At 41.3% G+C, this 18,743-nt stretch overlaps 1 protein-coding gene across 1 annotated transcript in view; it reads left to right on the top strand.

Annotated features, from left to right (window-relative positions):
- The window catches only part of Adamts16 (ADAM metallopeptidase with thrombospondin type 1 motif 16), a 125,353-nt gene that overhangs the window by 74,632 nt on the left and 31,978 nt on the right, over positions 1 to 18,743 (top strand). The window contains exons 13-17 of the mRNA XM_052159967.1: positions 127 to 299; positions 1,965 to 2,095; positions 3,531 to 3,654; positions 4,214 to 4,458; positions 8,664 to 8,802. Coding sequence (XP_052015927.1) covers positions 127 to 299; positions 1,965 to 2,095; positions 3,531 to 3,654; positions 4,214 to 4,458; positions 8,664 to 8,802 — 812 coding nt within the window. The remainder of the gene's footprint in view (positions 1 to 126; positions 300 to 1,964; positions 2,096 to 3,530; positions 3,655 to 4,213; positions 4,459 to 8,663; positions 8,803 to 18,743) is intronic.

Below are 18,743 nucleotides of genomic sequence, written 5' to 3' on the forward strand. Positions count from 1 at the left end.
CTCAGAGAGATACCTCCCTTCAGTGCCCACTCTAAGTAGTTAATATTAGCAGTTTTGTCGGTCCCCCACCCCCACTGAACATAATGTGCAGGAAGAGCTGATCTCTGGCCACAATATGCATTCCAGACCATCTCATGGAGGGAAGTTTTGCCAGGGCTCCACACGTACTCTGAAGCTGTGCAACAGACAGAAATGCCCTCTGGACAGTGTGGACTTCCGTGCCGCCCAGTGTGCCGAGTACAACGGCAAGCGTTTCCGAGGGTGGCTCTACAAGTGGAAGCCTTACACCCAAGTGGAAGGTAAGTTTCCAGGCCTGCTCGGTAGGGTGCCCCGTGCTTTGTTACCTGCTTCAAAGGCATCATGCATCTAGCACTGCCATGTTCCAGTGGGCAGATGATGTAGATCTAGGAACCTATTAGCTGGGCCTGTTTTGATCTGGCCTGCCCCACTGTCGTGGCATCTTACCTATATTAGACATGTAGTCAGAAGTCCACAGGCTAGATTTGTTGAATGGATAGTTATTTAAAAAAAAATAAAAATGGCAGTAGTTGTTGCTGGTATTGCCATAATCATACCTCCCACTAAAAACAAATATTAAAAGCTAAGAGAAAATTTTCAGTAGGCTTTATTTTAAAAATTAATGATTTTTCAAGTATACTATAGCAATAAAGTCTTACTCTGTAACTATATAATAAGAAATTTATTCATGGAGTGAATTAGATTTACACTTACCAGGGGGACCAAGTGAGCATGGTATATGATACAGTAGCTAAAATTATTAAAATGTTGACAGCTCAAGAGGCATGATTCAGGGTATAGTTAAAGGACATCTAATTATCTCATTGTTTGGAACTGAGAGTTCTGTCCTGGCAAGTGGCAGAGGTTCTGGGGGAGAACAAAGCTGAGGCTGTCCATCTGGCTGTGCGTCCATCATTTCAGCACATAAGCTCACATGGTGGATCTTCAAAGTCACCAAACCTCGGTAGGGAGTTGCCAGCATTCTCAGACAAAGCAGATTTGTTGCTTCTTCTGCATAAACCGTAAAACTGAAGCCCACAATAAATATAGCCCTGGGCCAGAAGAAAACTAGTCAGGGATATAACAGAAACAGGTCTTAGCTGTGACATCAGGGTGAAGTGTGTGTGCTATCCCTGACTTTGCTAGAGTGTGGCATAGAATCATTAAGCACACACACAAGGAATCTGTGAGTCCTAGGCCTGAGAAAGTTCCCAAGACAGTGAGCCTTTCCGTGTTCAGCTTTCCCGGTTTTATCCAGAGAGAAGACAGAGGGTCCCCACAAAAGCTTCAGTCACCCACATGAACTGTGAAGTCTTGAAGCATGAGGGAGCTCTGATCCTCAGTGCCTTGTGCACCAGCGTTCCTGCAGAACACATTGAACTCTGGGCTTTTAACATTTCTTTTAATATTTATTATGTGTAATTCGTGAGAATTTTACGTAGGGTTAGAAAACACTACTGATCCTTTCTATTCCTATAATGCAGTCTTTATACAGTAAACCATAAACACTGTAGTCCAGTCAACAAGTGCTTATTGAATACCTACTATGTACCAGCAACTATATAAAGGAAATATTAGACAATAGGCACTAGAAAAAATAACAGTGAAACATTAATAATAATAGCAATAATAATAATAATAATAATTTGAAGTGTTTTATCAAAAATGAACATTAAAATTTCTTTACAAGGCCCACAATGGTGACATACACCAGAGGCAGGTAGATCTCTATGAGTTCAAGGACAGCCTGGTATACTACCATATTTCAGGCAGGGAAATGTGGTGAGGCCCCCCCATCTTAAAAAAAAAAATGTCTTTGAAATGTGTTATTGTGTGGGATTTATTTTAGGGGGTAGACAACCGAAGAAGAATCTGAACCTTAGAGCGAAAATCACGGAGCTTAAGTGTCTTTCTTATTTGTGTTTGTGTGTGTATTTCTTTTTAAGATCAGGACTTATGCAAACTCTACTGTATCGCAGAAGGATTTGATTTCTTCTTTTCTTTGTCAAATAAAGTGAAAGATGGGACTCCATGCTCGGAGGATAGCCGTAATGTTTGTATAGATGGGATGTGTGAGGTAATAACGACCGCTTATTCATTCAACAAACGTCTCCAGACAGTCTGCTTTGTGCCAGGCATCCCATGAGAGCTAGAAAGCCAGACATATGAGAGGAGCCCTTCCCCTCCAAGTCCCAGCCCAGGGGGAGAAAGCCAGAAGAGCTCGTGCTGATGGCACTGCTTTGGGATTGAGGTGTGTACGGAGCATGAGCAGAGGGGAAAGCTGATTCTCAGATGTGGCTCTGAGCATTTGTGGGCACCTAGGAGGAGAGAGCACGGCCACCTGAGCTCCATCTCAAAGGGTGCATCAAAACAAGGGTCCCGGGAGCTGAGAACAGGGGCTTCGGGAAGCCGATGGGGTACTCAGAAGGCAGCTGTGCTCTTGGGGTGCTCAGTGGGTGGATGAAGGCATGAACAAGAACTCATCCAGGTGACCACTGCTTATATGTAGACTAGAAACTGGGTTTAGGAACAGCAGACCTGCAAGGGGCACAATATCTAGGCAGTGTTGTTGTCAGTCAGTGAGGTCACTTTTTGGCTATCATAATGATCTCCACATGATGGACCGACCATTCAGATGAGCTGCAGCAGTGCAGGGGAACTCAAGCAACCTCAATACCCCAAAATCTGGGAAACCAACCCAAAAAAATCTATGAGAGATTTTGGGAAACTTAAATTTTTTTAGTGGTAAAATCTTCTTTGCACTCATGTATTTCTGGTGGTCACTTTCTTCCTGCCACCTGAGGTAGAGATTTGCAGTGTAATTAGTGAGGTAAAATTAAAGAGCAATCTGTACATCATGGTCTCAAGACCTGCAGGGAGCCGTACCCTATAGCAGACTTGATAGTGTTGACCTTTCTACACTCCCACACGAGAGCATTACAGAATGTCTGGCCCTGGGGATTTCTAGCAAGGACAAAGATTATGATTGCTTTGTTTCTGAGTGGATTTTATTCTTCCGCATACCTTGACAGGAAATATGAAGAGAGCTATAATTATGGGAATATTAGTAAGTGCCTCAAATTCTACAGTCTTGCATAGATCTAAGCCCTATAAATCATTGATGGGAGAGTTTCTGTGGCCTGGCAATAAGTTCCAGTTACAAGCCTGCTTCAGCAGAGCCCGTGTGAACACACAAACAGCCAGTTTACCAAGTCAGTATTGGTCTGAGATTTGCTCTAACACAGTCCTCCAGCTTCAACTTAGGACCCAAGCATCACACCTGGGGAGGAATTACTACCGGGGACAGATAGCACATTGCAAGAAAAAGATCCCAGGAGACCAGGACCAGCCATGCTGTGCACATACTGGGATCCATCACCTATTTGCTAACTACCCCATGTTGGAAACTTGTTTGGCTAGAGTGGGAGGAAAATTTTGTCACGTGGTTGGTGATGTTGTCGCATGTATCATCCTTTCTTTCATGAATGAATATGACCTCGTGGGGCCTCCAGAAGGTTGGCTGTGACAACGTCCTTGGATCGGATGCAACTGAGGATTCCTGTGGGGTCTGCCAGGGGGATAACTCAGACTGTGCCATGCATAGAGGACTGTACAGTAAGCACCATCCCACCAACCGTGAGTACTTCTGAGTCATGTACATCTGCGCAAGGAGGGACTCAGTCAGAGGTTTTGTTGGGAGGGGCTAAGGAAGAGGAAACAGGATACTTAGAGGGCTGAGGTCTTTCACAGAGGCTTTTCCTTTTACCAATCTGTGGGTTAAGTGACCTTTTCACAGGGTTACCCAAGAACATTGGAAAACATTAATATTTACATTATGATTCATACAGTAGCAAAATTACTACTTATATTATGAAGTAACACTGAAAATGATTTTATGGTGGGGGGTTACCACAATGCAAGGGACATTATTAAGGGGTTGCAACAATCGGAAGGTTGGGGACTACTAACCTGGAACTTCTGTTTTAACCTAGAAGTGGATGGGAGGTTCTTTGACTTAAAGTGATCTTTAGCAAGACTGCACATTGCAAGATTATTCCTCCAACCAATGATGGAAAGGGACACCTACAGGTGTCTATAGCAGAACTAGAGGCAGATCCATCAGTTCTAAACATGGACTCTCACACTCAATTGTAGAGAAGCTAGATTAAACTAAATACTACATTCCTCTATCCAGAGTACTACCACATGGTAACCATTCCCTCTGGAGCTCGGAGCATTCGCATCTACGAAACAAACATCTCTACTTCCTATATTTCTGTACGCAATTCTCTCAAGAGATATTACCTGAATGGTCACTGGAGTGTGGACTGGCCTGGGCAATACAAGTTTTCAGGTACCATCTTCAACTACAGACGATCCTACAAGGAGCCCGAGAGTTTAACCTCCACTGGACCAACCAATGAAACGCTGATTGTGGAGGTAGAGACCAGTTTCTGGTTCCAGGGCTAATGAACTGTAACTTTTGTAGTATTGTTGTGGTTGTAATTAGATGTATGCAGCATTGTAGCTATCAGAGACAGGAGCAATCCAGCCAGCCAGCTCAAGGGGGCAGTAGACTTTTTGCTATTGTCTTCCCTTGCTTGGTTTATGAGCCTGTACATGTACTTACCGTTGTTACCATCACTGGGTCTTTATCAGTAATATTATGGGTGATGGCTGTTTGTTTTAATTAACATTTTAGTTAACATAAAAATCGTAAGTTTTGTTATGACATATCTGAACATGTGTGTCTTTTGGCTTTGTTTGTATTCATTCCTTCATTGCCCTTTCTTGATCCCCTCCTCTCATGCTGTTCTCCAATCACATAGCGTTCCTTCTGATTTAAGGTCATGGTTGGATAGAGAGAGAAAGATGGTAAGATAAACAGAAATGTATAGATGGATATACAGGTAGATAGATGAGGATGAAGATAGATGATAGGTGGATAGATAAATAAATAGATAGATAGATAGTAGGTAGATGGATGATAGATGATAGATAGATAGATAGATAGATAGATAGATAGATAGATAGATAGATAGATAGACAGATGATAGATAGATAGATAGATAGATAGATAGATAGATGATAGACAGACAGACAGATGATAGATTAGCAGAGATCATATTAAAGTGTGAGTCTGTCTCTCTCCCTACTCTTGCGTTTTGATTCCTTTCTTTCCCATCATATTATATTCATTGTGTCACCATATCATCCTTTGTCAACTTTCATGTCATGCATGTGTTTGCATATGTGCACATATGTGCATGTCTCAGATATGAGAGGAAACAAATATTTGCTGGGTTTACTTGCTCATATTATGATCACCAGTTCCATCCATTTCTCTCTAAGTAACATAATTTCATTTTTCTTTATGTCTGAACAAAGCCCAGTTGGGTATATGTACCACACAGTCCTTAGCCACTTGCCTTTGGATTGCTAGGGGGATTCCATGTCTTGGCCATTGCAACTTTGTGGTATGCTGACCTAGATCATATATACATATATAGATTGAAGAGGATTGTAGCATGTGTACTCTCTAAGGAAACCTTACACTGCTTCCTAAAGTGGCTGCATAACTTTTCCTCCCAACAGCGGTCTATCCTCTTTCCCCATAGCCTTGACTACTTTTATTAATCATCACTGTCACTTGATTTCTTGATGATAGATATTCTGAGAGGAATGAGAAATTTAGAATAGATGCAATTTGTAATTTGTTTGAAGGCTCAGGATGTTGGACTCATTTCAAAGTCAGCTGGTTATTTGTATATCTTGCTCTTGGTAATTGTCAATACTGTTCATTTGCTCATTTATTGATTAGACGGTCTGAGTCTGGGTACTTAGCTTTATGGCACTTTATACTTGCTATTCATTCATTCATTTACTCATTCATTATTTCATTCTTTATCTGGTACATGTGAGCAATGATTTTTCTGTCACCTTGTCTCCTGTGATGCTGCTGCACTGTTCTTTTTTTTTAATTGTTATTTTTCATGGACTATATAAATCTATAGTTTTCCTTCCATCAATTTTTCCCAGATCTCCTCACCTCACCACACAGCAAATCCCATACCCTTTCTTTCTCTGTCATTAGGAAACAGTAATCTAATATAAACAGTAATAGTAATTTATTTGTTTTATGCTATTCTGTTTTGTTTTTGTTCTATTTCTATGTTTTCTTTTTAATATTATTCACCTCCAGCTTTGTCTATTTCTTGAGCCTTGGAGGCCTGTTTGAAGTGTTTGCCTACAATGGAAACGTGAATATAGTCTATGCTTCCCTCTGATAGCTAACGCCCATTGATACATTCTGTGGGTTTTGTTTCTTTGTTTGCTCATGTGCTTGTTTAACAAGAAGTGCGCTCTGAGTCTAGTTTAATCTTGAACTTGGAGTTTCCCTAGAACCACTAAGGAAGCTGTCTTCTCTCCAGTGTAAACTTCTTTGAAATTCAGGATTCTCTGAGAGAGTTTATTTCATTCTTTATTTTATTTCACTGGTCTATTTTTGACCTCTACCAGGCTGGTTTTGCTAGTATGTCTCTGTAGTATAAGCTGAAAGCCTAGGTATTGTGATGCCGTCGGCCCCTTTCTTTCTGTGTGGATCGCACCGGCCATCTGGGATGCTTTATGCTCCCAGAGGAGTTTCACAGTTATTCCTCAGACCGGGATGGCATTGCATTGGTAGATTGCTCTTGATGGTGCAGTCTTTCTCACTGTACCAATTCTGCTGAACCATCAGTTCTTTATGCATTCTGGTTTCCTTTTCAATTTCTTTATGACATATTTTAATGATTTCAGTATTTAGTCCCATCAGACACCTAGTTTTCTATATTCCTAGAAATTCCTTTTAGGTATTATGAATGGAATTATTTTTCCGGCCTCTGTGTTGGCATATTTGTTATTTGGAGAAAAACTTCCGATTCCTCTTTGTATCTTCAATAATTATTGGCATATTTGCTATTTGGAGAAAAGCTTCTGATTTTTCTATATATTTTCCTTTTTTTAACTTTTTTATTGATATATTTATTTACATTTCAAATGATTTCCCCTTTTCTGGACCCCCACTCCCCGAAAGTCCCATCAGTCCCCTTCCCTCCCCCTGTTTTCCCACCCAACCCTTCCCACTTCCCTGTTCTGATTTTGCTCTATATTGCTTCACTGAGTCTTTTCAGAACAAGGGGCCACTCCTCCGTTCTTCTTGTACCTCATCTGATGTGTGGATTATGTTTTGGGTATTCCAGTTTTCTAGGTTAATAACCACGTATTAGTGAGTGCATACCATGATTCATCTTTTGAGTCTGGGTTACCTCTCTTAGTATGATATTCTCCAGCTCCATCCATTTGCCTAAGAATTTCATGAATTCATTGTTTCTAATGGCTGAATAGTACTCCATTGTGTATATATACCACATTTTTTGCATCCACTCTTCTGTTGAGGGATACCTGGGTTCTTTCCAGCTTCTGGCAATTATAAATAGGGCTGCTATGAACCTTCGGAAGAACAGTCAGTGCTCTTAACCGCTGAGCCATCTCACCAGCCCTCTATATATTTTCAATAGTTTCCATTGAATGCTGATTTATTCTGTTTCTTGGATGTTATTTCTGTAGGTATCTATTAAGTCTGTATGATCTATGTGTGGTATAAGTCTGAAATTTCTTCGTTATGCTTTTTCTTTTTGTCCAAATGTTTTGTTTGTTACTATGTTTCCACATTTGTTGCAAGCGTAGCAATGAGATCAGCCACTGTTACTATAGCCACTGTTACTATAGCCGCTGTTACTATAGCCACTGTTACTATAGCTGGACTCCTCAATGTCTTTATGTCTATTTGTTTATATGAAGTTAAATTTATCAGCGTTTGGGCCTGTATATGATTATATACGATTCCTATATTATCTTGACATATCAATTTTTATTAATATGTCACTACCTTCTGTATCTCTTATCAGAGAGTATAGCTATCTCTGCCTGTTTTCAGCTTCACTTCCATATCTTCACTTTGAGTATAGATTCATCTTGGCCAGTAAGTAGTGTGTATGTCTTAAAAATAATCTAGCCTTACTTTTTAGCTCAACCAGCTGTTCTACAGCTTCCAACTGGACAGCTGAAGATTTACTCTTGAGAAGGACTGATCCTTGAGTCCTGTAATTTCATGGGCCCTTTTCCCAGTGGGCTCATTTCTTCCTTTCCTTTCTCCTTTTCTCATATTAGGTTTCCCTGGTGTCCTGTGTGAGATGTTCCTTTGTCTCTTTATTTTGGATCTCTTCCCATATGAAACTAATTCTTTCCTATGTGCTTGTGATGGATTCTGCATTCCTTCCCTGTCTATATGTAAATTTCTTTTATACATCCTCTACAAGCACTGGCAAGCCATGTCAAGCTTCAGCTGGTTCTTGTCTTGAAATGACTTGTGTTCTCCATAGGTTCTGTAGTATTTATTTACTCATTCATTTGTGTGTATCCTTCCTAGTTTCAGAAGAAAATTGTGTGTTGCATGTATCTGAGGCACTTTTCAGAAATTAGGCAGTATTTTGTCAACAAAATTAGTTCTGTATGGTTTTATTTTAAATAGTAAAAAGCAAAGTAGTTATCAATTTGTCATTGGTTTTACTGTACTTCACTTTCCTCTCTTTCTTCTTTTGTAGCTTTTGTTTCAAGGCAGGAACCCTGGTGTGGCCTGGGAATTCTCATTGCCAAGGTCAGGGGCTAAGAAGACTCCAGCAGCCCAGCCCAGCTACTCATGGGCCATCATACGGTCTGAGTGCTCTGTCTCCTGTGGAGGGGGTAAGTCACCGCTTATGCAGCACCAGAGGTGCTATGTAGGTACCGAATGGAATCAGGCCATGGGTCCTGAAAGGCATATGTAGAGAGAAAGATTCTTTTTTTTTTAAATTTTTTATTCGATATTTTTATTTACATTACAAATGATTTCCCCTTTTCTGGCCCCCCACTCCCCGAAAGTCCCATAAGCCCTCTTCCCTCCCCCTGTTCTCCCCTCCACCCCTTCCCACTTCCCTGTTCTGGTTTTGCCCTATACTGCTACACTGAGTCTTTCCAGAACCAGGGGCCACTCCTCCATTCTTCTTGTACATCATTTGATGTGTGGATTATGTTTGGGGTATTCCAATTTTCTAGGCTAATATCCACTTATTAGTAAGTGCATACCATGATTAATCTTTTGAGACTGGGTTACTTCACTTAGTATGATGTTCTCTAGCTCCATCCATCTGTCTAAGAATTTCATGAATTCATTGTTTCTAATGGCTAAATAGTACTCTATTGTGAATGGATGCAAAAAATGTGGTATATATACACAATGGAGAGTAAGATTCTTAATCCATGCTAATTAATGAAATAAACTGTAAAATAATTTGTCATCTCCTTGTATACTCAGATCCACCAAGAAATTTTATGATGTTATAAAAAGGTATAATGGTACTGAGAAGAAACATCATCGCATAATAGACTTACTACTTTAATATCACAGAAATTTAAGAGTGTGAGATGCAAGAAATAATTCCGTTTTTTATTTGTTGGGATTCCTTTTTAATACATCATCTGGCTTTAGAGAAAGTTCTATGGGCTTCTGACTTGATGTCTGTAGGTTTGCTGTCTGACTCTTAGATTGAGTGTTCTGAGGGCACATTAAGGACTTGACCATGTGCACATGATGAGGAAAGTACACCATTTAAAATCACAGCCCAGGGCACAGATTGTACAAGAAATATCTATGACTGGGTTGATTTAATTTCATAGCCTGTTTCTGTTTTATTTCTATCCTTATGGCCAAAACCATGGCAAAATGTGCCTTGGAGGAGAAGGGGTTTACCTTAGGTCACATCCAGGTTCTAGTCTATCACTGTTTGTGGGAGCTTAGAGTCACTTTACGTCCACACTCAAGATCTGAAAGCCTGCTTGTGCTCTCCATCCTTAAAAAGCTGCTGATCCACTGCCTAGGCAGCCCAACATACACAAGCCCTTATTGAGACTCTGCCCAGGTGAGTTACTTTTACAGCTAAAGCTAACTGCCTTACAAACCATACTAACTTTCACTTCTCTCTCTCTCTCTCTCTCTCTCTCTCTCTCTCTCTCTCTCTCTCTCCTCTCCTCTCCTCTCCTCTCCTCTCCTCTCCTCTCCTCTCCTCTCCTCTCCTCTCCTCTCCTCTCCTCTCCTCTCCTCTCCTCTCCTCTCCTCTTCCTCTCATTTCTTTCCCTCCTCCTCCTTTTCCTTCTCCTCATACGCATAATCAGAGCTGCTGTAACAATTATGTCATGACTATAAGTCAGAGAAATCCAATAAAGAAGTGGTTGGTTTCTTCCAACGCTACCACTCTTGCATTAGTAGGTACTTCTCTCTTGAGTGATCACTATGCCTTTACGTGGGGTCCCATAATTGAGTATGACTGTTGATGACAATCCCACTCCCAGTGTCCCATGGAGCAGCTTCTAGCACTTTGAGAATTGGCCAACCAGGAGGAAACTTCCAGTCCAGTTCTGGCTTGGTTTATCTAGATCTTGTGACCAAAGATATAGTGCAATGATGGCTTGCCTTCAGAATGGAATTCTTAGTTATCCTACATAAGTAAAATTATTTAATATGTTCATGCTATTAGAGCTTTCTAAATCACAAAGCTATATGGGGTTGTTTAAATTAGATGTTACTGAAAATAGCTCATTTTCCTTGTGTGCAATCAATATTAGAGAATGTAAGCCTAACATCAGCATCATTTCATGGTTCCAATTCTTGATGAATGATCTACTGTCCAGGAATTGTGATAATAGCTCTTGAATTCTGTTTTCCTTTCTTAATGGCTTTGCACAGTTTATCACCTGAAAGAAAATTTAGATTCCTACATTCTATGCTTTAAGATTGTTGAGACTTTTCATTCTGCTGGATTTTTAACATCCAACCATCATCTTCTTCACTATCTACAGATAGACAGTGCCAACTGGAAGGGGACATTTGGAAATATCTTTATCTTCATAAATTCCACCTGGCATCGGGAGGAGATATCCTCCTTCTGGGTTTATAAACAGCCATTTTTTACTTCTGTGATGGGCCTGACTCCATAGGGAAATGATGTCCTGGTAGCCATGAGCAACCAACCACTGCCTTCTACCTTCCTTTCTGGCTACTTTGTTTGCTTCTTAATCTCCATTCTTTATTTATGATATAACCATACTTTAGTTCAATTTCCCTGCTCTGCCAGGCCTTGAATTGACACTCATTCAGCCCCTGACATATAGCAGGGGAAACCAAGAATCTTGTGGTGATCCAGCTGATCTGGTGGTATCTGCTCCTGGAAGGGAGACTTAAATTTGGTGTGGTGAGCTCTTGTCTGTTGTTCACCCCTTAAAAGGATCAGCTTTTCTTCAATTGTTTATAAAATACAATTTTTTCAAATATTTTTCTGTGATTCAATTGGTTCAGTGTATCTGAATCAACTAATCGAAGCTCCTTTTCCCTACTGAAATGTTTACTAAGCAGTACCCATGGCAAGGAGAGCATGGTCCAAGGTCTCCAATATGCAGTGGGCATTTCTGGGGATGAGTTTTCTTTTGGATGAACACATTCACCTAATTCATGACTCAAATTTCCCCAACAAGCTTTAAGACTAGTTTTGTAAGCCTCTCATATATTTCCTTAATACTCTCTTCTTGGATAATGTTTCTGGAGCTTATACTTTAATTAATTGAGGAATTAGATTTGGAAAATTGAAGAGAACCCATCTTGCCCTTATTTTTATTACTTTCAAATCAACCCTTCACTCGTTCATGAATTTCTCCCCTCAGCAAATGCTAAAACTAAGATCTGAGATTCAAACTTCTTAAAACTATCCAGATAAATATTAGGAGTTCCAGGAGACCGGGATTGATTCCTTCTATGTCTCGATTGGCAGTAAAATCTCAACATGCTCCTTGAATTTCATAAAAATGGATCAGTGACTTTTTAGTTGGTAACTGATAGCAGTGAAGTACACCAGGACAACTGCATCAAAGAAGTGGGTGTTTCTATGAACCCACTGTTTTATAGATATATGAGGCCCAGGGTTGGGCTCAGGGCCTATCAAGGTGCTGCTTTTATGCATTTGTAAAAGTTTTGTTTAAGTGTCTGTATGTCTGTGTGTATGTGTCTGTGTATGTGTTCATATGTGAGTGTGTATGTGTGTGTGTGTGTGTGTGTGTGTGTGTGTGTGTGTGTGCATGCGTGCACACACAGAGCCTGAGGAGGCCAGGAGAGGGAACTGGATCTCTAGTATATGAAGTTACATGGATGCCTTTATAGGGTGAATAGTGGTGAGTGTGAGTTGCTCAACATAAGTGTTGGGAAATGAGCTCAGATCCTCTGCTAGAGCCATCCCTCTAGCCCTGGTTTTGTACATGCTTGATACACAAAAATACACTCTGTCTGGTGGGAAACTTTGTCCAGGTATGATAATGGAAGATTTTAACCCTGTTCTGTACAGTGGTCACCAAGAGCTCCCAGACACCTCAAAGCTGTGGCCCAGAGATCCCAGTGTGACATCAGGAATATGTGTCCTAAAGAGCAGTGTTGCAGAGTTAGCTCCTGGGGAGCAGTTGCATCCTACTGCTTTAATTGTCAATACTTCTGGATCTTCTGATTCTGATATCAACTCAATTCCAATTACTCCAAGTAACTTCTCTCTCTCTCTTGAACTTCACCAAAGGGCAAAGCAAGAGAGATGAACTAGAAATGATTCTAGATCTCAGTCTCCTTAAAGCAGACCCACTACAAATAACTCTGCCCCTTTGGCCAAGACTGTTGAATTCAAAATGAGTTTCCATTCTCTGTCCTATCTTCCTGCCTCCTGAAGGAAGGGGAATAAGTGAAAGGGAAAGAAAAATGGTGTGTGCTCTGGAGAGAGCAGACAATCTCTTCAGCAGACCTCAGTTGGATCCATTTGACAGAGGTTTCTTCAAGGGTGCCCAGAGTTCAGAGTAAAACAAAGAATTCCCTCTTACCGAGGAGCAGCCATCCTTCCCCCCACACCTTGTCCATCAGGGCCTAAGGGTCAAGTGTCTGTCCTCAGCCCCGGGAACCGGATACTGTCCTTATCCTGGTGGGCCTAGCCAGCTCTTCTCTACATTCTACTGGGTGTATGCTTATGCACATAGGACTTCATGTTTGTAAATGTAGAACTTGAGAAGGTGGGCCATCAGTGTCTATGTCAATACTGTATATACACGGTCTTATTTCAATATGGATTTATTCCCCCAAATACATGTAAGACTTTAGTTTGAGTTTCCAGGGTGTCTTATTTAGTGTTTTAATTTCTGTGAACAGACACCATAACGAAGTCAGCTTTTATAAAATACAATATGTAATTGGGGCTGCCTTACAGGTGAGAGTTTCAGTCCATTATCATAAAGGCAGGAAACATGACAACATCCAGGCAGGCATGGTGCTTGAGGAGCTGAAAGTTCTATATCTTTTTCCAAAGTGAAACAGGATAAGGTGGCTTCCAGAAAGCTAGGAGAAGGGTCTCAAAACCCATACCAACAGTAACACACTTCCTCCAACAAGTCCATAAACACTCTAACAAGGCCACATCTCTTAATAGTGCAATGCCTGGGCCAAGCATATTCAAACCACCACATTCCACTCCCTGGCTCCCATAGACTTTTTCAAACACACGAATGAATCTATGGGGGCCATACCTAAACATAGCACAATGCAAAATACATTTTGTCCAACTTCAAAAGTCCCCATAATCTATAGCAGTCTCAACAGTATTAAAAGTCCAAAGTTCAAAGTCTCTTCTGAGATTTTTCCAACCTCTTAAATGTAATCCCCATAAAATCAAAAAGCAGATCACATCTTCTAATACCACAGAATATATATTACCATTCCAAAATGTCATGGTGAGTAAATACTAAACCAAAGCAAGGATAAAAAATAGCTGGATAACTCCAAACTCTGCACCTCCATGTCTGATAGCAAAGTGCTCTTCAGATCTCCAACTCCTCTCAACTTTGTTGACTGTAACAAACTTCTTTCTCCTGGGCTGGTTCCACTCCATGTTAACAGCTTTCCTCAGTAGATATTCCATGGCTCTGGCACCTAAAGGTTTTACTGTTAACCTTTCTCCAGTTACTCCACAGAGGGACATATGGACTTTTGCAAGGGTAACTGTAGACTGGGGGAAAGGAAATAATCAGACTTCCTGGGGCCTATTGGATACTGGCTCTAAATTGACACTGATTATGGGAGATCCCAAGAAACACTGTGGCCCTCCAGTTAAAGTAGGGGCTTATGAAAGCCAGGTGATTAATGGAGTTTCATCTGACATCTGACTCACAGTAGGTCCAGTAAGTCCTCAAATTCATCTTGTGGTTATTTCCTCATTTCTAGAGCGTATAACTGGGATAGGTATACTTAGAAGTTGGCAGAATTCTCACATTGGTTCCCTGACTGGTGGAATGTTATGCTTGGAAAGGCTAAATGAAAGCCTTTAGAGTTGCCTCTGCCAAAGAAAATAGTGATTCGAAAACAGTATTGTATCTCTGGAGGAATTGTAGAAATCACTGCCACCATCAAGGGCTTGAAAGATGCAGGGATGGTGGTTCCCACCACATCTCCCTTTAACTCTCCTATTTGGACAATGCAGAAGACAGATGGATTATGGAGAATGACAGTTGACTATCAAAAACTAAATCAGGCAATAATTCCAATTGCAGCTGCTTTACCAGATATAGTTTCCTTAGTTGAGCAAAGTGACACATCTCCTGGTACCTGGTATACAGTTATTGATCGAGCAAATACCCTTTTCTCAGTACCTATCCATAGGGACCACAAGAAGCAATTTGCTTTCAGTTGGCAAGACAGGCAGTATACCTTTACAGTTTTGCATCAAGGATTTGTTAACTCTCCTGCCCTGAGTCATAACTTAGTTAGAAGGGATCTTGATCATCTGTCTATTGCACAAAATATCACATTAGTGCACTATATTAATCACATTATGCTGACTAGACCAAGTGAGCAGGAGGTAGCAACCACTTTGGATATATTGGTGACATGTATATGTATCAGAATATGGGAAATAAATCCAACCAAAATTCAAGGACTATCTACCTCAATAAAATCATTAAGGAGTCCAGTGGTGTGGGGCAGGCAGAGATATTCTCTCTAAGGAGGAAAGCTAACTTATTGTATCTGGCCCCTCCTACCAATAAGAAAGAAGCACAAAGTTTAGTGGGTCTATTTGGATTCAGGAGACAGCACATTGCTTGCTTGGGTGTGTTTCTCGGACCCATTTACCAAATTACTTGGAAAGCTGCTAGCTTTGTGTGGGGCCTGGAACAGGAGAAGGCTCTCCAACAGGTCCAGGCTGCTGTGCAGGATGCTCTACCACATGGACCACATGATCCAGCAGATTCAAAAGTACTTGAGGTGTCAGTGACAGAGATAATTTGGAGCCTTCGGTAGGCTCCTGTCGCTCAATCACAGAAGAGACCTTTGGGATTTGGGGGCAAAGCTCTACCATCATCTGCAGAAAACTATTCTATTCTTGTAAAATAGCAGCTTTTGGCCTGCTACTGGGCCATAGTGGAAGCTAATTATTTGACAATATAGGACACCATGTTATCATGTTACCTGAACTGCCCATCGTGAGCTGAGTGTTATCAGGCCCACCAAGTCATAAAGAAGAACATTCACAGTAGCAGTGTGTTATCAAATGGAAGTGATACACATGAAATCAGGCCTGAGCATGTCCTGAAGGTACAAAGAAGTTATACAAAGAATTTGCCCGAATGCCTATGGTTTCTATTCCTGTTACAATGCCATCTGCTGCCAAGAAAGCACCTATAGCCTCATGGGATGTTCCCTATGAACGTGTGACTGGAGAAGAGAAGACCCAGACCTAGTTTACTGATGGTTCTGAACATTATGCAGGCACCACACAGAAGTGGACAGCTTCAGAATTACAATCCCTTTCTAGGACAACCCTGAAAGATACACAGGGTGAAGGAATATCTTCACAGTAGGCAGAACTTTGGGCAGTACCTATGTTACAGTTTGTTTGGAAAAAGAAATGGCTAGATACATGATTGTTCACTGACTCATGGCTGTACCCAATGGATGGGATGGATAGTTAGGGATTTGAAAATTGGTGAGAAAGACATCTGGGGAAGGAGTATGTGGATATATCTCTCCAAATGGGAAAAAACTCTGAAGACAGTTGTGTCCCACGTAAATGCTCATCAAAAGGTGACTTCAGATGAGGAGGAGTTCAATAATCAAGTGGATAAGATGACCCATTCTGTGGACAGTCAGCCTCTTTCCCCAGCCATCCCTGTAATTGCTCAATGAACAAAGTGGCCATGGTGACAGAGATGAGGGTTACAATTGAACTTAACTTTCACTTACCAAGGCTGATCTGGCCATAGCTGCTGCTGAGTACCAGATCTGCTAAAATCAGAGACCATCACTGAGCTTCAGTTATGGCACCATTTTTCAAGGTGACCAGCCAGAAACCTTGTGGCAGGTTGACTACATTGGACCACTTCCTCTGTAGAAAGAACAATGTTTTATTCTTACTGGAGTAAATTTCCTGCATGCAATACTTCTGCTAAAATCACTACACAAGGACTCATGTTAATGTAACAAACAGAGTAGAAAATTAATTTCACTACAGTTTAGTGCAGGAAACTTTTGGAAGAGATTATATTAAGCTACTCTGAGGATCCTTCTGCAAGGGATACATGCATGAGGAATTCTTGAGGATGGGTGGGGTGGAGAAGGACACACTAAAGGCACGGAAACTCATAGAAGGTAGGGATGCTAAGGATGCTTTCAGTGCCAATGCTGAGGTGAGGAGAAAGATGCATATCCTGGACTCTGAAGGCTGAAGATGCAGAGGCATAGTTGCAAAGATAAGAACCCAATTATTTAGAAAGCCTAGGAAGACATTGAACTCAAGACTATGATCATAAAAGCATATTGTGAGCAAAGCATTCTAAGAATAGAAGAAAGCCATTGATCCAGAGTTGGCCTTGTTCTGACCTTTGCTTGGAGAGAAATCTAAACAGGTTCTCCTCCCTTACTCTTTGTGTCCATGTAGCTGTCTTCATGATTGTCACTCACACAGTTGTATGTTGTAAGTGGCCCCTGGGGTCCTTCTCAGTTTTGTTCTGTGGTTTTTGTCAATCAATAACATGTAAGATAAATCAAGAGTAAAATGAGAATTGGCTGTCCTCACAGTCCCTAGCCAGTCCTTCCTTATTGCTATGGACTCTGAAGCTGAGCCTCTTATGGAAGAAAAGCTAAATGAGAAGATAGAAAAAGATGGATGTTACAGAAGATACATGGGGACCTAGAAAGGCTTCATCACCCACAGACCAATAGACTGGGTTGAGTTGGGCTTCGGCCATTAGCCATCTGTCCACAATCCTCCAGCTTTCCCAGGCTTCAAGACAGCAGGAAAGGAATTCACTTACATGAAGGACAAGGTGTATGTGTCAGAATTATTTAGTAAAGAAGACAGTGGTCCCGGGTGAAGCAGGACACACTATTGTGATTCTTCAGTGAGGGCTTTCTCCATACATGCTATATCTATGCATGCTCCTCAGTGCACTTTGTGCACACTCCAATATTTCTGAGTTCAAGAGTCACTTCAGAGAAACCCCCAAAGAAATGGATTCCAGAAGAAAGCAGGAAGTACTCTGAACACAGAAGCTAAGAATGGCCAGAAGAGCACCTCCCAGGGGCATTGAAGAGGAAGTCATAGCAGCAGTTTGGAAGATGCGTTGAAGAGAATTAGTGGGAATGAAATCCCCTAGGACTTGAGACTGGGGACCAGGGACCGTGAAAATTCCACCCACACACATGGATTTAATCATAGGAATCTTGTGTAGGAGAAGAATTTCTGTTAACAGAATTCCCAGTCCTACTGACATTTATGGGCTCAAGTCAACATTTTAACAGTGCAAAGATGCAAACCGGAGGCCAGACCATCATGGAGAACAGCTGCAACTGGCTCCCTCTGTACCCATTGTACCATCCACAGGCTCTACACACAGGAAAACAACTTTTACACTGGAGGGATGCACCACCAGTGCCCACCAACTGAAAGTCTCTTGCTCCTTGACCTTCATTGGACCATTCAATCCCAGGAGCAGGATTCTCCCTTTGTAAGTCTAACTCTGCAGGGAAGACTTTTGGACAGATCCCTCCAGCCATGATACTCCCTTTCTATCAGCATTACCTTCTGTTCCTCTTTGCCTTGAACTCAGTCTTAAGATGGACTCTTTCCTTCTTCTTGTTCCTGCTATATTTTACCTTTTATGACTCTTTCCATGCAAATCATCCACACTCCCTAATACTGTGCTCAACCAAGCACCTCTGCTCATCTTGCAGCCCTTGTGGTTTCTGTCTGCAAGCTTCATCTTTGAAATTTTCCAAGCAGAACCCCACCAAGGTGCCTGACATCTTCCTCAGATCAGCTTTCTTGATCCCATGGCACTCAGTTCTTCACCATTCATTCCTCTCATGTCTGTAAAACATCAGGGTCTCTTTCCCCTGCCATGACATTCATGGCTTGTCTCCACATCTTCATTATTCTAGATATATAAATAAAAAGGTGCTTTATGCAAGAGACTGATTGCTTGTACAAAAGAAAGAGGGGCCATGGGTAGTCTCTTGTAGGTCTCTGAATCACCCTGGTTCTCCAAGATCTTAGAAGATACACAAAATTCTAGAAGCC

Source organism: Apodemus sylvaticus, chromosome 16, assembly GCF_947179515.1.
Source record: "Apodemus sylvaticus chromosome 16, mApoSyl1.1, whole genome shotgun sequence".
Taxonomy (NCBI): domain Eukaryota; kingdom Metazoa; phylum Chordata; class Mammalia; order Rodentia; family Muridae; genus Apodemus; species Apodemus sylvaticus.